Raw genomic sequence first — 13,896 nt, forward strand, 5'->3', positions numbered from 1 at the left:
ACGGAAGCATGTATACTATACTACACACACTGTTTTGCCCTTTGAGTTTTAATTCAACAATATGGCCTAGATCTATCTCAATGTTTTTCAAGCTGCATAATATTCCACTATAACTGATTTAGCCAGTCTCTTACTGATAGACACTTACTTGTTTCCCCCCTAATCTTATGCTATTATGAATTGTGCTTCAACGAACATCCTTTTGCATGGGTCTTTGCACACCTGTCCAGCTATGTCTACAGGACAAATTCTTAGATGTGAAATAGCTCTGTCAAATGGTATGTGCATTTTCAACTTCCACAGATACTGCTAAATAGACTTCCAAACAAGCAGTGCCTGCTTCCCCACACAATGCTACACTGTACTCTTAATGAAGAACCCACACTTACTCTTCATTGAGACCACCTGTATATTGTAATTAAGGCAAATTCTACAAATTTATTTGCAGGAAGTATGCTCTGTGTATGACCCTTAACCATTTAGCACACTCCACAGACTGTTATCATTTGATAGTTAAATATTTTTACATTCTTACAGTATTTTACATTGAGGTTCAGAAACAGGTGAAGAGATTTCTCTCTGAGACATTGATTTGGGAGCCTGAGGTTGAGTGAGAAGGTGGCTCTAGAGATGACGATGTCGCAGGAAGATGCATGGCCTTGGGCTGTTCCGCTACATTGTCAGGAACAGTGACATACGGGGAAGCCAGGGGATGCAGATTGAGAATCTGTTATGTGCGGGCACCGTGCTAGGTGGTCTCATGATGTCACACACAGTATGACCATCAAATTCTCACCACAATCAGAGGCAGAGAGTCCCAATTTACAGAGAAGCTAATGAAGGCTCAGGGAAGTTAAGTTATTCTCCAATTTAGCACACCTGATTTTAAAAGCCGTATTTGGCCTATTGGGCCAGTGACAAGGGTGGGTCAGGGAGCTTCCATTTTTCAGGGGTTTTGAGTTTAGATTCCAGAGTGACAGACTCTGGTTATTTGAACCTGGTCATCCTGGTGTTGTGAGAACCCAGGGAGCCAAGTGAGACGTGTGTGGCCAGTCAGTGGCCAGGCTCCTGGCTGAGAAGAGGGGGAAGGGCAAGCCAAGCTCCATGAAGAAGGGAGGAGGCACAAGAAGGCGCAGAGCGTGAGGGCCCAGCATGTGGAAGGTACTCGTTAAGTGTGGAATAAAGGAAAGAATAGACACAGAGTTACACAATCGATTTTGGTTGTCTGTCTGGTCAACTATGCTGAAGACTATTTCTACCCTACCCCACTCCATACACGAAAATCCACTCTCGGTAGCTAAGTTTTAAATGTGAAAATTTAAATAATAGAGCTTTTAAAGAAAATATAGGAGAATATCTTCATGATCCTAGAGACAGTTGAAGATTTCTGAAACATGACACACAAAAAGCTCTAATTATAAAGGAAAGAAATGAATAACTTCAGGTAATTTAAAAAATACTATAAAACTCTTTTGAAGAGGTTGTTGTATCTTAAAATCTGTGCATAGCCTTCCAAAGGGCTGACTTTAAAGGATAACTTCCACTTGGATGCAAAATTTCTGGTATTTGTCTTTAAAAAGCAGTTATGTTATAAACCATATTTATTATTTGAAACTTAAAATTTTTTTTTTTTAAATTAAATCTTTATTGTTCAGGTTACATTTGTTCCTCTTTTGTTCCCCCCCATAACTCCCCTCCTCCCAGTTCCCGCCCCACCCTCCGCCCTCACTCCCCACCCACTGTCCTCATCCATAGGTGCATGATTTTTGTCCAGTAATATTTTAAAAAATCTTTCAACATAGGAAAAATAGGATCATAGCAGGCTAAAAGTCACTACCATAATAGAAAGTTTAGAACTTTTGACTTGATGAAAAGAATTTCAACTTTATAACCCAAATATCAGAATAAGTGCCCAGTGCTCTTGCATTTGGTCATCAAATAAAATCTTGTTTGTTCTTTTTTTAACTAGTTATTTAAAGGTAACAAACTGACAGAAGAATGAAATAATCCAGTCCTGAAACACTTTAAGGACAGGTATGCTGTTCCTAACATCTGAGTTGTAAGATCAGGCTGTATTGCTGCTAAAATGGAAGCTTGTTATAAAAGGAACACCCTGGCCATTGTGGCTTAGTTGTTAGAGCATCAGCCCACAGACCTACGAGTCTCAGGGCTGATTCCTGGTCAACGGCATGTGCCTGGATTTCGGGTTCGCTCCCTGCCTCTGAAGGGGCATGTGCTCGAGGCAACCAATCAATGTATCTCTCTCACATCAGTGTCCCCCCCCCCCCCCCCCCCCCCCCTCTCTCTCCTCCCTTCCTCCTCTCCGCTCTCTCTGAAGAGCAATGGAAAAACTATCCTCAGGAGAGGATAATTCAAAAACACGATTTGCTTCCGGTAAAGCCAGCAATGTCACACACTCTAAATGGAAGAGATGCTGAGGTTCCCCAACACTGTATTTTCTAATTCAAGAAACAGACTAATAAAGTTGTGCAAGTTGCCAGTACGTTTGTTTAAACAATGACATTTAAAACAAAATCAAAAAGCTGCTTTGCCTCTCTGCAGCTGCCTCCTTTAGTTAAGATGGTAGGTCTGAGATCAACACAAATGTATAAAATAGTCCCATTCACATTTTAGGACTCATTCTCTAGAATAAAATAATAAAAATACTTTTCCAAATTAAGACTTTTATTTCTACTCCATTTAGAAATCAACATGTATTTCAAACAAGGAAGAAAATTGTTTTAAATCCTTATATCCTTTCAACCAATTATAATCTTTAAAAAATAACCCAAACACCGAAACAAGGAAAGTGAAGCAGATATCTCCATTTTTACCTACCATCAGACATGCTTTTCAAGATGTAGAGGAAACACATCAGCAGGCTCTTAATCTCAGACTGGTCCAGTTTGTCACAGCGCACCATGGCATTCCCCAAAGTGCCACTCTGTTGGTGCTAAAGAAAGGAAATATGGGTGGGTTTTTCTCCTTCAACAGCAGGTAACACAAAATCAGCTTCACTTTTCTACCTTGGAAGAGAAAGGTTCTTAGAATTGAGCCCAATCATTCCGACTGGAAGGTATAGATAATTTGTCAACACACATCAGGCGCCTTCCCCGGATACACACAAGTGCTGCTCCACACAAGCTCTGGCTTGTCTCCCGCGCACACTCTCCTAAGGGACAAGCCAGAGGCGCCAGCCTTTCCAACTGGATGACCATCGTTGAGTTACCAGCTTAGCTCTGAAATGCCAAGTAAAACCTCATGCAGAAAAGCAGGAATGATGATTCAGACGACACTGCAGAACCAACCACATCCTCGGGAGAGTGTCCGTGGCTGAGACAGCAGAAGTCTATGGTGCTGCTGAGTACCAGCCACAAAGGCCTGGGGCCGAGTTGCTGCCATTCAGTTACCTCCTGGGGCACCCTTGGGGAAAACCATGGGCAGGCGCCCGGCAGGAAAACCTGGGGTCACCTCAGCACAGCACTGCCCAAGACCCTAAGCTGATGAGGTCACTCCATCATCAACTTAGCTCAACACCGCAAACGCCAGAAAACTCAGGATGCAGGGCGAGGGCAGTTTTGCCACTAGACAGCAGGTTCACAAGTTCAAAGGGTTCACATTAAAAAAAAAAGAACAAGAATCGCATCTCATGATAAAAACACAGAAGATTTAAAAATCCTCAAAGTTACATTTCCAACTGAAGTCAGGGAAATTTTTTTGCCAAATACCAAAGCAGAAAGATTAGTGAAAAACTCTCTCTCATTCAAGGTATTAGTGGGCAATTGAGAAAAAAAATATGATAAATAGGTCTAATTCATAACATCCATGAATATTTGTAGTCAAGAAAGAAATATGGGAGCTGTTAGTGGCAAAACCGGGGTGCAGAGGCATCACCTGGCCCACCCACTTCCTCAGAGCCGCTGGGAGGACTCCGTGCTTCCTGCAGCGGGAGGGAAGGTGCCGCAGGCAAGGTTTCCTCTGGCAGAGGCGGGATGGTGAGAAGGGAGAAGTCCACAGTGACCCGGTGTTTCCTGGCTGACAGCGGGCAGCTCTCCTCCTCCTCCTCCTCTTGGCCAGCGCTGCGTATGACGCAGGCGGAGTGCCTCCTGAGCAGCTTCTCCCTCTACACGCGAAGGCATGTCAGGGTCAAGGGAGAAGTTCGACAGGTCATGACACACCCCCACTGCGATGCACACACCTCTACACACAGCAGTACGGACAGCCACGTCAATGCCAGCCACGGAAACGCGCGATGAGATGACAAACCTGGTGCCGAGGAAGGATGTGTCCCATGTTTCTGAGAGCTAGGAATACATCCCTAAATGGTTCACCTGTTTATTCAAGTTTATTACATGTGCTTGCCTATACCTTGAAATAAATTAGGACAACAGTGGCCAAGTGAGACCAACCTGTCACGGTCTCACGTTTAAATCCAAGCTTTATCCATCCCCACAAAGTCCCAAATAGTCTGAGCCTTAGTCATTTCAAGACAGAAGGTTTAATGTGAGGAAGATCTGCTGGGCTGGGGTTGGGCAGTGTGAATTGAAATGAAGCCTTACCCTGGAATCACCTGTATGGTCAATTAATCTTTTCTGGAGCTGGCTTTGGAACCAATGCCCGTGTGTACGGACAGCTGTGTTACAAATGGTGTTCTCTGGCATACAGAACACAGGGGTTCTAAATGAGTGGCATTCTGATTTCCCTAGCTGTCCAACCTGCCAGAACCACTTGCCAAACTGTAAACACTGCCCGAATCTGGTATTCTGGACACAGGAAGCAGGGCGTTCCAGGGAATGGGCCCCATTCTTAGTTACTACTCTGACGATCTACTCCAGATTAACTGAGGTTTTTGTTGTTTTGTTTTAAAGGTCACACAATGAACACTAGAACATGAAGTATGTTTACTTTGGGCTAAATCTATTTGTTATAAGAAACACATTATCTGAAAAGAAATTACCTTATCCAGCGAATTGCTCTTCTCAATATTCCTTTCTAGAAAGCTGTTCCCTGAATCGGTGCTAATGAGGGATCCTCTCGAATCAGCATTTTTCACACTGTTGATGTTTGGAGTCGAAGTTGTATACGGAGAAGCTAAATGAGAATTAAGCCAAGAACAAAGTTTAAGTGAGACAGAACAAAGTACAGATAAGCACTAAACAAAGAAAAATTACTTTTACGGCACTTATTTTTTTTCTGTTAGGCATTTGGCCCAAGAGTTGCATTCAATCACCTATCAAGTACATAAAAACTAACTTTAATCAGAAACATTCAGCCATAGCTACCAATTCACTTATGAGAAACCACCTTTGATGGCAGAGACTAAAGGAGCACATACTGTTTCAGAATGGGGTAGAATGAAGACTTTAAAACATATTTAAAAGATAAAACCACCTACAACTATTAAATAAAAAAAAAAATTAAATCATGCAGCACACCCACCGTGTTCAAACTGTGCACTGAGGTGCCCTAGAAAACTTAGAGGGGTGTCCTGGGATAGTTTACATTTTCAAGGAAAACACGATACTTGACATCTGTCGGAAACTGTAGTTGCAACATTAGATCATGCCACATTCCTTTCGATGATGTCATATATTTGTGAAGCGGGGTATTTTTGGCGGCTGCTATGATAAAAAGCAAGTACTGGGCAAAAATCAATGTGGAACAAAATGAGGAGGGCTATGAGCAACCTGATTCAAAACTGGAGAAGCTGGGCAGTGCCCAACAGACACACACATCCCATCAGTAAGAGTTGTGGTTTTTAAAAATAATACAAATGGTTTTCTTTAAATTTATGGATATTTTTTCAAATGCCTACTAAGCTGTTAGCATATAAGTACTTAGGTTACTTGGTCCTAAGTACTTAACAAACAGAACTATTAGGTGTTTTTTTTTGGTCTGAGGACCCCATGAAAAAATTACTGTGACAATATGAGTGATGTGAACTGAGGATTTGTGGGAAGCTCTGCAATAAACAGTGACAAGCGGACAGGAAATCTAACTTGGACGTAAAATTCGTGACATCCGATAAAAAACAGCATTTGAAGGCAGAAATCAGCACCCACCACGGTGCTGTGCAATTTTTCAATGTGACTGATCGACTTCCTGCTTAGATAAGATGTGCGTAAATCACATAATTAAAACTGACTCTGAGACTTGTACATCCTGTGCTGAACCAAAAGGCACGCCTCCATCGGAAAGGCCTGGCTGGCTGTGCAGGGGCACGAGGAGCCTTTTGGCACCACTCTAGCAAGCTGTAAGCACGGTCTCCCATGCCCAAGCTGAGGATGCCTCTACCTGGTACCTCACAACGGGCTGGCCATTTCAGGTTTCAGCATGCAAACTAGCTGCCATGGACTAAGACACTTCTAAATTAATCCCTCCTCCGACCTAACACTCGGGTTTATCCACCACCATCCCCGAAACCGATTCAGTGTATTAAAACCAAGAAGAGAAGAATGAAATGATGTAAGTGAAGGATGGAACATGTGACCCCCTGGCCACAGGCGGCTCCCCAGAATAGAAACGATGGCCAAGAAAAGAAGAGCCAGAGGAATTAAAAGATGTAAGTGAAGGATGGAACATGTGAACCCCTGGCCACAGGCGGCTCCCCAGAATAGAAACGATGTGACTGATTGTCACAAGTAGCAGGTGAAACCCTATGAAAAAACTATGAGCCTTTTTCTATAGTGAGAGAAAAAAGAAACACACATTATGACCAAATTATAATTATAGTCCTCCTGATATACTTGGGCTTCATATATAATGTAGAACACAGAACTCAGGAGAAAGAGGTCCTCAGTAAAATTAGGTCCTAAATTCTCGGAGTTTTAGGCTCAATTCCAGAACCACCGTCCTAATCTGAGGAAAACAGATGGAAATGCAATAAATCAAAATCAACATGCTTAGTAGAATTATGTTCCTATATGTTATGTGTGTGTGTTTATACTTTATATCCTGGCCCAGTGCATAACTTTTAAAAATCTTACACAACATGTAAGTAAAATAAAAAGAGGTGTAGTCCACCTCTCTCCCTCTATACAGACATCCCAGGGCAATACACTGAGTAGGTGATAAAAGGAACCCTGAGCCTAAGAAGGTATGCCTTTTAAAACCTCAGAGAGTCTGTATCCAGCAATAAATCAGTTTTAGAATTTCCATGCAGCATGTTTCAAAGACATCAACAAACACTGCTGAAGGAGCATTCTCAATATTCATGGAAACAGGATTTCTTCTAAATGGAAAAGTAAGGAGAAAGTCTACTCTTAAAGGATAGGCACTAGATCTAAAGTTAACTGCAAACTCCTTGATGACTAAAAGAAGAGCTGCGAAAGCTACCAGAAAACAACTGGTAAACCCAGTTCATAGGTGGGGCTTCCCTGAAAGGCATTCCTTGGGAACAAGAATTTAAATCTTTAAAGATGGGGGATGGGGGATGGGGGATAGATAAAGCCTGGGTTTAAATAAGTCTGTTGTGGTGAATTCCTATGAAAAGTGGATTCAGGTCTTGAAATGCAAGAAAAAGTGAAAAGACACTAAATCAGTAACTTCACCATGAGCACAGAGTACTGAAGGCCATTTATGCCACTTGAGTCATGCTGAAGACACCCAATGGTTCATCTTTACATGCTCAGTGCATCCCAAACCTAGCAAGGTGCATGGGAAACTGGAGAATAAAGTCAGAGTCAAAACAACACTCATTCTAATCTGACCATTCCCACAGTTCCATGTAAGTGAAAGATGGAACAAGAATCCTAGAGAGTACTGGTCAGGGAATTAGAATTTCAACCCACTCCTAGGCCCTAGGAAACTGAGAGTATATCACAAAGCATTAATAATGCTAAAGAACTGTGCTTATTATAATAGCAGTCATAGTTAACACTATGTCTACCACGCCAAGCACTGCGCATATCGTGTTAGCTCTTTATCCCTCACCGTGACTCTGTTTTGGAGATGGGGACACTGGGTAAAGAGACGAGAGATACTGCTTGTGGTGATTAGTAAACGGGGAGTCTGGATCCAACACCACATCTGTCTGACTTAAAGCCACTTCTGTGAACCACCACAGACAAGACCCTCTGAAAAGAGCCCCTTCTCCAGCCTGGAGCAGCGGCTGGTGTGTGAGCAGAGCAAGGCACAGACAGAGCGGAGGTCCCAGGAGAATGGCTGACGGGAACACTGTGTGCAGGCTCTGCTCTGTGTGCATGAATTAACGCTTTTACTCTCTGACGCCAAATGAGGTTAAGTATAACTGTGCAAAACATACATGAACATAAGTAAGAATAAGGATTGGTATTGGTATTGTAGGAGAAATTCCAGCATTAATATGAGGTTTCCAGTTCTATATTCTGCACAGTTTCATCACCTACATGAAATAGCATGTTAACAAGAACAACACAAAATGAAAGGACATAAACTCAGAATGAACAACAGTCCTGCAGATTACTCAGCTAAAAGGACTGCCCTTCATCCTGCCCTGAGAGTTAGTCCCGTTATTGGGTGGTCCAAGCACTCGCCATGGCAAGACGTTTCATTTATTCCCAGTGTGGTATACGAGAAAGGGATAAAGACAGACCAGGAATGTGTCTGTGACAATTCTGTATATTTTGTATCATTTTCTGTATGAAGGAGCTGGCACGGGGGCTCAATTGTTCAGAATATTAACAAGTACATTTCTCAGGCATTTTCTTTTGGAGAAATGACTCCATTTGGATCTTGATTTCTGCCATCTGTTTTCCTCCTCATGGGGGCTGCTCTTACATTATTTCAGATAGAAATATATTCCAGGAAAAGAAGGTTTAGAAAACCACTCTCAGGATCGCTCTCTAGCCATAAACCACTCGCCCCTGCGGGAATTACTGTCACGTTTCATCTAAGTTGCTAGCACTACAAATAAATCCCACCACTCCTCTCGCACGCACCTGCAGAGATTTTCCTCTTCTAAAAGCATAAACACTCCAATTTACAGATTTAAAATGATAAATTAACTTAGGCATTAACAAAAAGCCAACAGTACGAATATGTGATCAAGCGCACCAAATTCAGAATTCATGAGACGCCGGGATCTCTTTTCCAGTGCGGAGGTGAGGGGGTTCAGTCATTAACTATCAAAACCAGGAAAACAATATTCAAAGCAGAAACGCAGACTTCAGAGTTCTAATCTGAAAGCTCACTAACGACTGGATTAAAGACACCTTCGGAATTAAACCAGAGTGAAGCCCAGGAGAGCGCAGAGCATTACCGATGCCAGAGATGGCGCCAAAGAGGTCTTTGTGCAGGCTGTTGTCCAAGGTGTTTCCAGACTTCTGTGGTGTCACCAACGGGTTCACAGCGGGCAAAGTGAGTGTCTCCTCTTTCGCAGTCTGCCAAAGGGGAGAAAGAGAAGAAATAATCAAAGACGATTTAAAAAGAGTCACCAGCTGATCTTGAAAGGGTGAGGGCAGGTGTTAGAACAAGACAGCACAGCCAGACAAGTGACATGTGCCCGAGTGGGAGGAGCAGCCACACGGGACCCCAGAGAGAGAGGGAGGTGGCGGGTGGACCACAGAAAGAGCAGGGAGAAGGGAGCACAGACTATTTAATGGGGGGGCGAGGGGCAGAGAAGTCTTGGCCCAAGTGTCCGCTAGATGACAAAGTGGCAAGATTAACATCTGAGCTGGTTGAGGGGTCCAGAATGAAGAGGAAAAGGAAATTGCTGGACTCTGTCCAAATGAATGGCAGGTGGCTTCCAATTAAAAAGCTTTGAGATAATTTCTGGGATCACCCTTCAGTCAACTTAATTTCCAATCTACAGATTTAAAATGATAAATCAACTTAAGCATTTTTAAATGAATGGACGAAGATAATGTAAATTAAGATGGTCAGTTCTTGGCGGTGGGGCCTGGACTCTCTGACATCCGGCTTGACTTTCTAATTTTACAGACAGAGACTTTAGCCCAAAGAGGTGGCTTTTCAAAGACTGCCTTGCATATTACAATCAGAACTGTATATTACAATCAGGGCTAGCACTGAGCTTTCATACCACACAGGTTAGAACTATGCCTCTTCTTTTTTTACCCTCCCTCCTTTATAAAGATTTGTTGACAACACAAAGAAGATCCTGATGTTTTTGTAAGATATCAGGGCACTAAGAAAGCATGATTTTTATAATGATTTTTAACAAGAACGACAGGTTTACTGACCTCCATCTTAGCCAGAAATACAATTTACTAAGTACTGTGTATTATTATTGTTTTAGTGGCAAAAAGAGAGAACAGGTATGTACTGGGTTGAATTGGGTCACTCCCAAGTTCACATCCATCCAGAACCTCGGAATGTGATCTTATGTGGAAATGTAATTAAGATTTAAGGCGAGACGAGGTCCCTAAATACAACCCATCACTGGAGTCCTTATAAGAAAAGGACCAGGCACCAGAGACACAGACACACCAGGGAGGAGGCCACGCGAAGATGGATTAAGGCCAGAATGATGCGGCCACAAGCCAAAGGCCACTGGATTTCAGGAACCACCAGACGCTAGGAGAGAGGCAGGGCTCAGACTCTCCACCCGGAGCCTCCAGAGGAACCCACCCTGCTGACACCGTGATTTTGGACGTATGGCCTCCTGACTGTGAGAGAGTAAATTTCTGTTGCTTTGGGCCACCCAGTCGGCGGCACTGTGTCAGGGCAGCCATAGGAAACAGGCGCGGGCTGTGCATATGTGAACATGCTCACGTACACTGCCGGGGTTCACGGGGAAGGGCGACACCTCTCTCACGTTGATCCGCTGGACATTTTCAATCAGCAGACCAAACAGGGGCAGGTAGAGCGTGGCTATCCGTGCTTGATGGCTCTGAAACAAAGACACACAGCACACATTTACTCCAGGGTCTGAGCCGGCACTAGCTGCCTTCCTGTAAAGACCACCATGAGATTTTACTGCACAAACAGGGAAAAGTCTTAACGCTGTTGCACTAATTTTATAATTGGCTACTTTCTTTATAGTACTTAAAATAAAGGACATTTATCAATTCATGTTTTCTTCCATCGGGGACCCCTCACCCTGGAAGCGTATCTGTCATCAAACGAATGCTTTATCAGCAGGTTCTTGAGCACGCTGATGGCGATCAGCCGGACCTCCCGGAACTCCTGGAGGGCGGTCCCCACCTCCCTCAGTAGCAGGCCCACCAAGAAGTGGTTTCTGCAGAACTCATCGGTTAACGAGTAGTCGAGCTGGAGATCTGAAATGAGGACAGAAACTGCTTTAGTTAGCGAGAATGTGCCGCTCTTTGAATAAAATAAAAACCAAACCCCACCCTCTACATTCAGCCCAGTCTGGGTGTGGCTTCTAATGGGAAAAGCTTGATTATCTAAAACACTGCTCTACTTCCTAACACCCAGGGCTCTTAGATGAAAACAAAATTTAAATACAGATAATTGAACTGGATTGTTATTTTCAAGCATATTACACCTACATAATTCAGTAAGTGAATAGTTTTAGTGCAATTTTTATAATATAGAACAACATATATTATGATACAAATGTAATATTGTTATTGACATGAAGTTAAAAAAGTTATCGTGCTAATGACAGTCTTATACGAGAGTGGTCTATGGATAACAAATATGTAATTAAAGAAAGAATAAATATACATGGTTTATTTAAATGTTCTTTACTAAATGAGTTCATTTACCCGTTTCCTAGTCATTAATGCCTATATATGCCCATTAAAATCCAATGTGTTTAAAATGAACAAGTTAGCATATAACCTATTTATTTTGCTATCACTAAATGAAGAACTTATTTAATGCAGGATTTTAAAAATATACTCTTAATACTTCTGCACCTTTAAAGGTGAATAAACTAAAACAAAAGGGACAAAACACCAACCCAGACTCATAAATCATCAGCAGGCTAAATGACAACACTAAAAGCTCGTCTGGAAAAGAGTTAGAAGCAAATGTGAAATCTCCTCAGACAGGGCAAATAAAAGCAGCTAAGCATCACTCAGAAGCTGAAACACACCTTTTCAGTAAGCTGCAGTGATTTTAATTCTCATCCTTAATCTATTATCAGAGGAAAATTTATTGACCCCTCCTTTGACTTTAGTTTCATATGAGTTACTCCTAAAACTATCCAAAATACTAACCCAAGCCCTATGAAACCCTTTAGCAGAAGCAAGAGAAAGATTATTTGTCTTTTCAGAATAATCATGTCCACTCTTTACATTAAGCCCCATATATCCAAATGATAGTTCACAGCTTAAATTCACAAAACCTCTTAGAAGAAACCTATGGGTTAACTGTGTGTGTGTGTGTGTGTGTGTGTGAGTGAAAATAAAGAGAGGAAGGGGAGAGATAAAAAACACTCATTCCTGTCAATGTAAGGTAAACTACCTATAGGTGACCCACACCTATCTGCCTGGGCAGTCGCTCTTGTCACCAAATACCCAGCACTCCACTGTGAGTTTGTGCCACTCTGCTGGGCACCTGAAGGGTTTCCACTTTGCTCAGTTCTGCAGGATAAGCAATTGGACCTGCTGGGCCAGAGCGGAAGGCAGGCATCAGCACACGGTCCCTGCCCAACCATTGTGTCTGAAGAGCTGCCCTGACAGGGGAAAGGAAAAGACAGTCACGGTCCCCAAGTCCAGGGGGCGCTGGCAACAGACTGTGAGGTGAGGGAGGGTGTGACGAGGCTTGAAGTGCAGGATGGAGAACAGTTAATTCCAGCTGGGTGCTGGGAGAGGGTGAGGAGGGGACCTGTCAGGCACCATGAAGGAGGTGCTGAGTGACTGGCTGGGGAGGCCGATGAGGACTCCCCCAGGGAGGTGGCTATTTGAGGTAGAGGGGTTGTTGGGGGTAGGCGTGTCACGGTAGAGGAGCTAGGCGTAGCAAGTGTGTCTGAAATATGGGACTAGTGGGAAGCGAGACCAGACAGCTGGCAAGGTGGGATCAGGGGATGCTGAGTAACCGGCTGCTACCTCGGCCCAGAATGTTTTCCCCAGGTGTATGCACGGCCCCCTCACTTTCATCAGATTACCATTTCCTGGTCACCCTATCTCAAATGTCACCCCGTTTCACACCCCTTTTCTTGCTTTGTTTTTCTCTCTTAGCAATTATCACGCTCTAATATTCTATATATAAATCTCCCTTAGGTAAAACAGCCAGGGATTATCATCCTTGTGTGGATGAAAAAGGGGTCCTAGGGAAAGTAACCTCACAAATTCCCAGGTCATGGTGGGTAGTGATGCCCAGGCATATCACTATTTGAGTAAAAGGTTTATCTTTGTCTTAAGCAAGACCTATTGTTTTTGTGCATCTAGATTACATTTCTTCAAAATAAGAGTAACTACCCTCAAAAAAAGCACATATTCTTGTTAATTATCCTATAATCTCATCCCCACCTTGCTTTCTCCCACCTTCATGGAATCTTCCTTAGATTCCCTTCTTAATAATTCAAAATGCATAAAGGAAGCTGCTGACTGCCATTCCAAGAAGTGTTTAAGGTCTTGCTTCCTGGCAATTGTCATCAGTTTGGCTCAAATAAAATCTTACAAAAAATCTTCACAGGTTCAGACATTTGTACATGGACATTTGTCCACAACTGTATCCTGAGGCTAAACATAGTTGGTGCTGGATAAATATTTGGTGAACCCCTGAATGGCCAACTCTAGGGCCACAATCCCTCTTCTCATTCCTTCAAAATCAGTCTGAGTCTGTTTGAGGGGAAGGTATTTATGTCTCTGAATGAATGCCTTTGTGTATTCCTCTCTGAATTTCAGAGTTGGTTGATGTAGGTGTTATTAATAGTTTGATGGCATCCTTCCACTTTCTTCTTTCCTTCAGCATAAATAATCCTGAACACATACAGGCACCGAACCTAGTAAAGATCACCCAACAGACCTGGCAGGCTTCATTGAT

The 13,896-nt window shown here is 42.9% G+C and overlaps 1 protein-coding gene across 5 annotated transcripts in view; it reads right to left on the reverse strand.

Moving 5' to 3' along the window:
- DOCK9 (dedicator of cytokinesis 9) overlaps positions 1-13,896 on the reverse strand; it is a 208,256-nt gene that overhangs the window by 49,282 nt on the left and 145,078 nt on the right. For all 5 annotated transcript variants that reach the window (XM_014531223.1, XM_014531224.1, XM_014531222.1 and 2 more), the window contains exons 31-35: positions 11,038-11,216; positions 10,715-10,828; positions 9,239-9,359; positions 4,958-5,091; positions 2,839-2,953 (exon numbers count right to left, since the gene is read on the reverse strand). In XM_014531223.1, coding sequence (XP_014386709.1) covers positions 2,839-2,953; positions 4,958-5,091; positions 9,239-9,359; positions 10,715-10,828; positions 11,038-11,216 — 663 coding nt within the window. The remainder of the gene's footprint in view (positions 1-2,838; positions 2,954-4,957; positions 5,092-9,238; positions 9,360-10,714; positions 10,829-11,037; positions 11,217-13,896) is intronic.

This window comes from Myotis brandtii, unplaced genomic scaffold, assembly GCF_000412655.1.
Source record: "Myotis brandtii unplaced genomic scaffold, ASM41265v1 scaffold796, whole genome shotgun sequence".
Lineage (NCBI taxonomy): Eukaryota > Metazoa > Chordata > Mammalia > Chiroptera > Vespertilionidae > Myotis > Myotis brandtii.